Source organism: Microcaecilia unicolor, chromosome 4, assembly GCF_901765095.1.
Source record: "Microcaecilia unicolor chromosome 4, aMicUni1.1, whole genome shotgun sequence".
NCBI lineage: Eukaryota > Metazoa > Chordata > Amphibia > Gymnophiona > Siphonopidae > Microcaecilia > Microcaecilia unicolor.
The window spans coordinates 209,263,350-209,272,480 of NC_044034.1; the positions used below are offsets into that span (position 1 = coordinate 209,263,350).

Below are 9,131 nucleotides of genomic sequence, written 5' to 3' on the forward strand. Positions count from 1 at the left end.
CATTCTGACTTCAAAGGTCTTACGTTCTTGTATGGTTTTAAAGTTACCTTTCAGGATTCTCACTGTGAAGTCACTGGTACAGTGTCCTGGTCCTGTAAAATGTTGACCAACAGGCGTGGGAACCCTACTGGCACCAGTATTGTTCATGTGATGTCTATGTAAATTGAATCTTGTCTTAAGCATCTGGCCTGTTTCTCCAACATAGCATCCTTCATTACATTTTTTACACTGAATGATATATACCACATTGGAAGATGAGCAAGTGAAAGATCCCTTTATGTTGAATATCTTTCCTTTGTGGATGACTTTGGGGTCCTGTGAAATATTTTGGCATAGTTTGCAACTGGATAAATTACAGGGAAGTGTGCCCTTCTGTTCCTTTTCAGTCTGTGATGGAAGTTTACTTCTGATTAGCTTGTGTTTTAAGTTGGGTGGCTGTCGGAAGGCCAGTACTGGTGGGGATGGGAATATCTCTTTCAGTAATTCATCCTCCTGGAGTATAAGTTGTAGATCTCTTATGATTTTCCTCAGTTTTTCCAGCTTTATTCACAGGAATTGCAGTATCTTGGGCAGACTTCTCCAGCATTGACTCCAATTTCTTTATGGCCACCCAAAGAGTCTCTAGCGTCACTACCTTAGGGGTTGCAAGATCCTTAGCTACCCCAGCATTTTCCTGCTCAGCCGCTAACTCTAACATGGTTTCACCGCTTCTGGTCTCTGATCCAGCACCTCTTGCTGAAACAGCGCCCACAGCCTCCGTCCCTGTTGCCGCTGGACAAGGTGGTATATTAGCTGCCAAGGAGGACAACGAAGTTTCATACCCCAGAAGGTCATGCGCTCCTTTGTCCAACCTCAATGCACGGCCCTCTCTTCAGCTCCCTTGTTGGGACTTGGGGGGGGGGGGGGTGTAATGGTCGAGCATTTGTTGGATGGGGACAATGTTACAGTCGATGGTGGCACTGCTTTCACAGCCCCCTTCTTTTTGGTATAAGGCATAAGTACATAAGTACATAAGTAGTGCCATACTGGGAAAGACCAAAGGTCCATCTAGCCCAGCATCCTGTCACCGACAGTGGCCAATCCAGGTCAAGGGCACCTGGCACGCTCCCCAAACGTAAAAACATTCCAGACAAGTTATACCTAAAAATGCGGAATTTTTCCAAGTCCATTTAATAGCGGTCTATGGACTTGTCCTTTAGGAATCTATCTAACCCCTTTTTAAACTCCGTCAAGCTAACCGCCCGTACCACGTTCTCCGGCAACGAATTCCAGAGTCTAATTACACGTTGGGTGAAGAAAACTTTTCTCCGATTCGTTTTAAATTTACCACACTTTAGCTTCAACTCATGCCCTCTAGTCCTAGTATTTTTGGATAGCGTGAACAGTCGCTTCACATCCACCAGATCCATTCCACTCATTATTTTATACACTTCTATCATATCTCCCCTCAACCGTCTCTTCTCCAAGCTGAAAAGCCCTAGCCTTCTCAGCCTCTCTTCGTAGGAAAGTCGTCCCATCCCCACTATCATTTTCGTCGCCCTTCGCTGTACCTTTTCCAATTCTACTATATCTTTTTTGAGATACGGAGACCAGTACTGAACACAAACCACAGGCCAAGATACAAGGCAGTGGGAAGCATCTACTGGACCATGAGAAGGGTCCCCAGGGATGAAATGATGTGTGCAGAGATACCCTATTCAATCCCAGCGGTACACTTATTCATTTCCCCAGAGGACCAAATTAGCCTATTCAGTACCCGGGGGTGAGGTACTTACACATCTTACTGGAATATTACTGCCCCATCCTTGACCATTTTTAAATCTAGATTGAAAACATTGAAAACATTGAAATGCTAAGAGACAAAGATAAAATCGCTCCAACTTAGCTCAGTCTCGAGAACATGGCACCACATTCGGTTGCCATCTTGGCCACTCACCACCAGCATGGTGATTTCCATGTTAAATAGTCAACATGAATGGGGTGGGGAATGAATGAGAACTGTGCCTTGTGGTTAGTGTGAACATAAGAACATAAACATTGCCATACTGAGACAGATCCTGTTTCCCGTATCCTGTTTCCAACAGTGACCAATCCAGGTCACAAGCACCTGGCATGATCCCAAAACAGTAAAACAGATTTTATGCTGCTTATCCTAGAAATAAGCAGTGGATTTTCCTAAGTACATCTTAATAATGGCTTATGGACTTTCCTTTTAGGAAAGTATCCAAACCTTTTTTAAACCCTGCTGAGCTAACTGCGTTTACCACATTCTCTGGCAACAAATTCCAGAATTTAATAATACGTTGTGTGAAGAAATATTTTCTCCAGTTTGTTTTAAATTTACTAACTTTACGCACCCTATTGTAGAACGAGGGGGTGTGCGTCTTCAAGAAATGCAGTTAGGCCCACATTCTCCCAAGCATTAGGCCCACCTGCTCCTCCTTTAGAACTCAACTTATAGGAGCTCCTAGGTACATAAGAAACATTTCACTAAAGCAATGGCATTTGGATAAGCTAGATATAAAACCTCCTGAAAGTACTTCCTTTACAAAATATCTGGCGCTGGCAAATATGCTCTAAGAAATACTTAGACTGTGAGCCCTCTAGGGACAGAGAAAGTACCTGCATATAATAAGTGTAAACTGCTTTGATTGTATCACAGAAAGGTTGTATATCAAATCTAATTACCCTTACTACTTTGTAGCTTCATTGTGTGCCCCCTAGTCCTAGTATTTTTGGAAAGAGTAAACAAGCAATTCACCTCTATCCATTCCACTCCGTCTCATCTCCAAGTTGAAGAGCCCTAGCTGCTTTAGCCTTTCCTTATAGGGAAGTTGTCCCATCGCCTTTATCATTTTTGTCACCGTTCTCTGGACATAGTTACCATGTGTGAAATGTTAATGTGGCAGATCTCAGTGCAGTTAATGCCATCTCAACAGAGATTGCTAAGTGCACCGAACAGTGAAAGTAGAGGTTTAGCAGTTACCATGCATTAATTTTGTCAATTATTATGTGATAACTACAAAAACAATAACACAGCTTAGTAAATCAAGTCCTTAGTTTTTCTGCTATTAATTTATTCTCCTTTTATGCCTTGGTTGTCTAACCCTCATAGGCTTTTTGATTCAAAAGTACTTGAAAACATTTTCATTCTTATTTTTTCTTCTGTTTCAAGCTTCTTTTCAAAGTCTTTCTTGGCCTGCCTTATGGTTTGTGGTTTATTACATTGATACACTGCCTATAATAAAATATATAGGCAGTTTACAAATTCTAACATGTAACTTACCAGGCTTGTGCTCCCTATTTATCCTCATTTAAGTCTGGTTTCCAGTTTTTGAAAGATGCTCTTTTGGCTTTAAATGTCTCCTTCCCTTTACCATTAAACCACAATGGCAGTCATTTGGTCTCCCTTCATTCTTTTTTAATACTTGAAATGTATGTTATCTGGGCTTTCCAAAATGATATTTTTAAAGAATCTTTGTGTCTCATTCTAACATATAACTCTGGCAATCACTCCTCTGAATACTACTTCGGTCATTTTATTAAACTGTTTCATGTGATTATATCCAGTTTGATGGCATTAGGATCACTATTGCCAGGCGGCTCTGCTATTGTTATCCTTTGCACTAGGTCCTTCATTTCAGTGAGGTCTAAGGGGAAATTCTATATATGGCGCTGAATGCTAGGTGCTGCTTCCGCACCAAATTTTTGGCATGATAAAGCTTTATAACGGATGCCGAAATAGGGCAAAAATGGCAGATCCATACAAAAACACACACACCCATTTAAGCGTTTCTGTGCAGATCTGCAAGGGGATGTGGCCATTGGAGGGGCATGGGTGGACCAGGGCATTCCCCTAAAATACACGCTATTCTATAAAGGGCACTGATCCCAGAACACCTTTTATAGAATACTGTTCAGTGTCAATTTTTTTTACACCAAATTTTGAGCCCCATTTATAGAATTTCCCCCTAAATCTCTAGTTCACTCTCATCAGTTCCGAGACAGTTACCTCATAAGGCAGTCATTTATGACATCTAGAATCATTACCTCCCTAACGTATTAATCTAGTCCAGTGTTTCCCAAGTCTAGTCCTGGAGTACCCTTGCCAGTCAGGTTTTCAGGATATCCACAATGAATATGCTTGAACTTGATTTGCATATCTGCCTCTATTATATGCAAATTTATTTCATGCATATTCATTGTGGATATCCTGAAAACCTGACTGGCAAGGGGTACTCCAGGACTGGACTTGGGAAACAGTGATCTAGTATGTGGGAAGTTTCTAAGCTAAATCTCCTGTCTTCCAATTTAAGCTCGATATTGCTCATTCTATCTCCAGTGAAGCTGGAGAGCTACTCGTTACCATCTCTTTTTATGTATTTGAATACTTTTATCAGATGTGTTGACTTTATGGATCTATTACCTGCACCCTGTTACGCCATCCAGAATCACTGCACTGGCCATTCATGTTTCTGTTGCTTTTCCTGCCTTTCCAGTGCCTCTTCCGATGTGTTGGTCTACTTCTGTGGTCTTTCCAGCGCCGACCCTTGTGAAGACTTAAGAACCTCAGATACCATTGCTAATCACACGGACATCCAGGTAACCCACCAGATTTTCTTATAAAATCAAATACAGCTCTATAAGCAGGGACCACCTCTGGTATTGTAAGGGGCATTACTTTTTTCTGGATTACTCATAAGAACAACCATGCTGAGTCAGACCAAGGTCTGTCAGGCCTAGCATCCTGTCCAACCGTGGCCAGTCCAGATCACAAGTACCCAGCAGATCCTCAAAATTAGATTTGTTTCCCATAGTTCATTTCCAGGGATGAACAATGACTTTCCCAAGTCTACCTGGCTAATAATTTTTATGGACTTTTGCTCCAGGAATCTGTCCAATCCTTTTTTAATTTCTGCTGTTTTGGTCATCTTGACCACATCATTCAGCAACAGATTCCACAGCTTAATTATGTGCAGCCCACCAGATTCTATATAGGTTGCCCAAGCTGGACATCCAAATGTGGGCACGGATGCATGCGTAATTAGTCAATTGGGTACTACAACCAATTATTGACATCACAGAGTTAATTGACACTAATTTGGATTTAGGCACACATCTGCCTACACGCTATTCTATAACGCAGCACGCCCAAAGTGTCTCACGTATAACCCAAAAGAGGGCATGGCTATGGGATGGGTATGGTGGGTCAGGGTTGTTCCAAATATTTAGGTATAGTGTTATAGACTACCAGAGGTATATGCCCAACTTGTACGCCAGGATTTACACCAAATTTCAACTGGCATAAGTTTTTTGGGTGCGGGAATTCACTCTAAGCATTATTCTACAAAGAGCATTCAGCCTTGAGCACCCTCTGTAGAATAGCGCTTAGCATGGATTTTTCTCGGCACCTACATTTGAGTGCCATTTACTGAATCTGGCCCTGCATGAGAAACATACTTTCTATGATTTGTTTTCAGTATGCTGGTCATTGCTCTCTTGTTTGTAATGCCACCCCACTCATAATTAAAACTTCTAGCACAGTCCCCTCTCAGACATCTTTTCTCCAAGCTGAAAGTCCCTAACCTGTTTAGCCTCTTTTTATAAGAGAGTTGTTCCAATCTGTTTAGCATTTTTGTCACCCTTCTCTGAACCTTTTCTAGTTGCACTATTTTTTGAGACAGGCAACCAGAACAGCTCACAGTACTCAGTTGAGCATGTTCTGGCCCCTGTGCTGTAAAAGGCATTTTTTTATCCCGAAATTACAGAGCTGGGCAGTAAGATGATGCTATATTCAAGGACTGCCTTCTGTACTATAAGGGGCATTACTCTACCCCTGCTTACACAGATGTGGATGAGATGAGGCTGTGAGCAAGGATTGGCTAATTTTATCCCAGGAATACATGAGGTTGGAATACATGAAATGGGACTATGACCAGGGTTTGCCCCCTCCACCCCTCAGGCTGTAAGTGTTGTTCTTCTATCCTGGTAATACAGAGCTGATGCATGAGATGGACCGTGGGCAGGGAATGCACACTTGAGCACCTCAGTGCTGTTCAGACTGTGGAGGATGTGTTGTTAAGTTTCTGCTTTGGTGCCCACTGCTTTCTCATTTCTACTGGCTGGTTGTATTTTCTGTCCTGCAGGGCACGTCTCATTACTGGCCCCTGGCTATCATCACATTCCGTGACTTCACTTACCACCTACGAGTAGCTCTTCCTGTGAGTATATTAAGCACCTGTGATAAGTGAGCAAAAGTCATAGAGGCAGATGCATCAAGCAAACGTTAAAAAATCTAAATCGTTAAAGTCCCTAACGATTTTTAAAAAACGAAGAATGCACAAAAAAAACAAGTCACACGTGCTCGGATCGGTATTGAAAAGTACAGTGTATCAAAGAATCGTAATCCACGTCGGTAACCGGCCCCTAAAGCATGCACAGAGCAGCCAAGCGTTATGTTAGCTGCTCTGTGCATGCCACAAACAGTCAAAACACAAGCACGTGGCTCCCAAATCAAAACAAAAATTTAAAAAGGGTCGGGAGGGGGCAAAGGCGCTCGTGAGGAGAGTCCTGTATGGCCGTCCTTGCCCCCCCCCCCCCCGCCTGAGGTCACCGTTCCCCCCCCCCCCCCCCCCCCCCCCCGCTTCCCCTGCATTATAAATTAAAAAGCAAAACATACCTTTAGCAGCCCCGGCCCCCCTCCCTTCCTCACTACTCTGTCTCCCCTCAGCTCCGCCTCCCGACATTCTCCGCCCTGTGCCCCGCCCCCTCTTGGGGTCGTCGCCGCCATTCCCCCCCTCCACCTGACCCCCCTCCCTCTTACCGGGCCCGTGCAGCGCCTCTCTCCTCTGTCCGAAGGCGCTGCACGGGCAAGAAGAAAAGCTGATGCCTGTCTTCGCCCAGCTTCGGTCGCGCGTCTCTCTCCTGGGCCCGCCCCCTTGTTACTGATTCTTTTTTTTTATTTTTGTTGAGTAAGGCTCAAACATGCTCTGGATAAGCAAACACTACATTGATGTGGTTTATGACACGTTTTCTTTAAGCTTAAACACAGCTCTTTTGGACATATGTAATGCTACGTCCTTTTGACCAATCACAGCGCTTTTAGCTCTGCTAATGCGCTGGGATTGGCTCACAGTTTGTTTGTTTTTTCACTTTACGATTTTTCCTGGCACAGAGCTGTCCTAACGAGAGGTACAGACCTCTTGTTAGATTTCCTGCCTTTTTCCTGCGTATAGGCAATCGGAAAAGGTTAGTGCATCTCGTTTCAATGGGGTTTATACACAAATTGCTCATCTGCATTCCGTTTTCGTTAGCTGCTAGCTTCCTCGGTAAAAGCCCTTTGATGCATGCAACGGATCAAAATTTCCTCGTTGAAGGGTCGTTAAAGGCTCATTAAGGTTTAGTGCATCTGCCTCATACTTATATTCCCAGTCACCTGCCCTCTGAGGCACCCTGGCTTTAAAATCCTCATTTTCAATATGCTTCCATCTCCTTTCCCTCAAAAGCCTAGTTACATATAAGGTGTTTAAAATTTGAAAATCATTGTTATCCCCTGGAAGAGTAGCTCTGTGTTTTTAGTTGCATTGGAGGATGAAGGGATTGGCTAAAGAATCACTGTAAGCAACACACTTTCTATGTTTCAGCAGCTGTGCCATTGCCAGCTACCCCTACAGTCTTGTCATGGGTGGGAGTGGGAAAGCCCCAGCTGTGTACTTATGTCCTTTTCACTTCTCTTTCTCTAGGGAGAAGCAGACTGTAGTACCGGCCCAAACCTCGTAGGACGTCTTTTCACTGACTATTATTTCCGCTTTTACCGTATGTGTGACTGAGGTTTGTTGGTACTGGCACTGGTGCACACCGGTGGGAAGAGGGAGGCTGGCGGTTCTCTTCCAGGAGCTCAGATATCCCAGCCTGTATTGCTACTTTTTATCCTCTTTGCTCCAGCCCAAGGTCCCAGCTAGCTGGGCTCAGGAACTGTGCAGCCTCTTGCGAGCTGGAACTTTCTCCCGTTGAGGACAGATCAGGACACAGACAGTGGGACAGTGTCACAGCTGTTGACCCTTATAAACCTTTGTGCCTGAACTAGAAAAGGGTGTTGAAGCTCTTTTATCCTGTGTCTGCTGCTTCCTCTGCTGAGGAGGTACTGCTACCTTCTCTCCCAGTCCCAACCCCATCCCCTCTCTCATGGACTACACTGGATTTGAGACACTGGATCACCTAATGGGTTGTCATCTTCATACCTTCCACAAAGACTTTTTTTCTGACTATACATGAACATTTTTTACGATTGTGGAATGAAGTTGGCTGACCTGTGTAACACTGGAATAGTCTGATTGCCACTGGATTACTGTCTAAACTACTGGATCTCCTGCTGGTGCAAACTGGATCTACACTGCTGAAACTGGACTTGTTGAACCTTCTGATTGGAGTCTCTTCCATCTTTGCTGTTTGGGAAGGTGACTAAGAGACTCAAGAATGCCCCTGGACACTAAAAGGCCAGAAAGGACTACTTGTAACTTTACTGGGAGTCGCTGTTACACGAGTTTCCTTCCTGGCCTCTTACACCCCAGAATCACAACCTGTTACAAGTGGGGCTCACCTCAACTACCTTTGGTGAATCAACTTGAACACATTATTCCTGGGTCTGGAAGTATAGGATCACTGTCATCTGCTCTCCTCTCCCTAACTTTACTGTTATTTTTTTTCTCAGTTAATTACACCACACCACAGGTATTACTATACAGAGCACTATGCAAGCTGTCTGAAGGGCTAGATGTGCTGAGAATGAATCCTAACAATCCTCTATCCCAACTCCATATCCCTCTGCTTTCATAAAGTAGGAGGAGTGCCAAAGACCCTGGAAGCACCAAGAAGCCCATTTTCCTTTCTTTAATCTGACTGATAGCACCCGTTTCATTCTGTGCTCCCCTCTCCCCTTGGCTGGAGATACTCTGTGTATTTTCAGTGGGACTGCTAAAAACTAGGTTTCTTCCTAATTGGAAGTCTGTATGTCTGTTATGGGTTTCCCTATGGTGAGGTCTGTGCCCCTGATGAGCTGTTACTGAGCAGGAAGAAGTCATTACAGCCTGCAATAAAAAATTTTTTCCTGCTTCCAGGGCAGAGGTGGCAGA

At 43.9% G+C, this 9,131-nt stretch overlaps 1 protein-coding gene across 1 annotated transcript in view; it reads left to right on the forward strand.

Annotated features, from left to right (window-relative positions):
- MYRF (myelin regulatory factor) overlaps window positions 1-9,131 on the forward strand; it is a 212,220-nt gene extending 203,089 nt beyond the window's left edge. Inside the window, exons 21-23 of the mRNA XM_030201173.1 lie at window positions 4,500-4,602; window positions 6,147-6,221; window positions 7,743-9,131. Coding sequence (XP_030057033.1) covers window positions 4,500-4,602; window positions 6,147-6,221; window positions 7,743-7,829 — 265 coding nt within the window. The 3' untranslated portion in view covers window positions 7,830-9,131. The remainder of the gene's footprint in view (window positions 1-4,499; window positions 4,603-6,146; window positions 6,222-7,742) is intronic.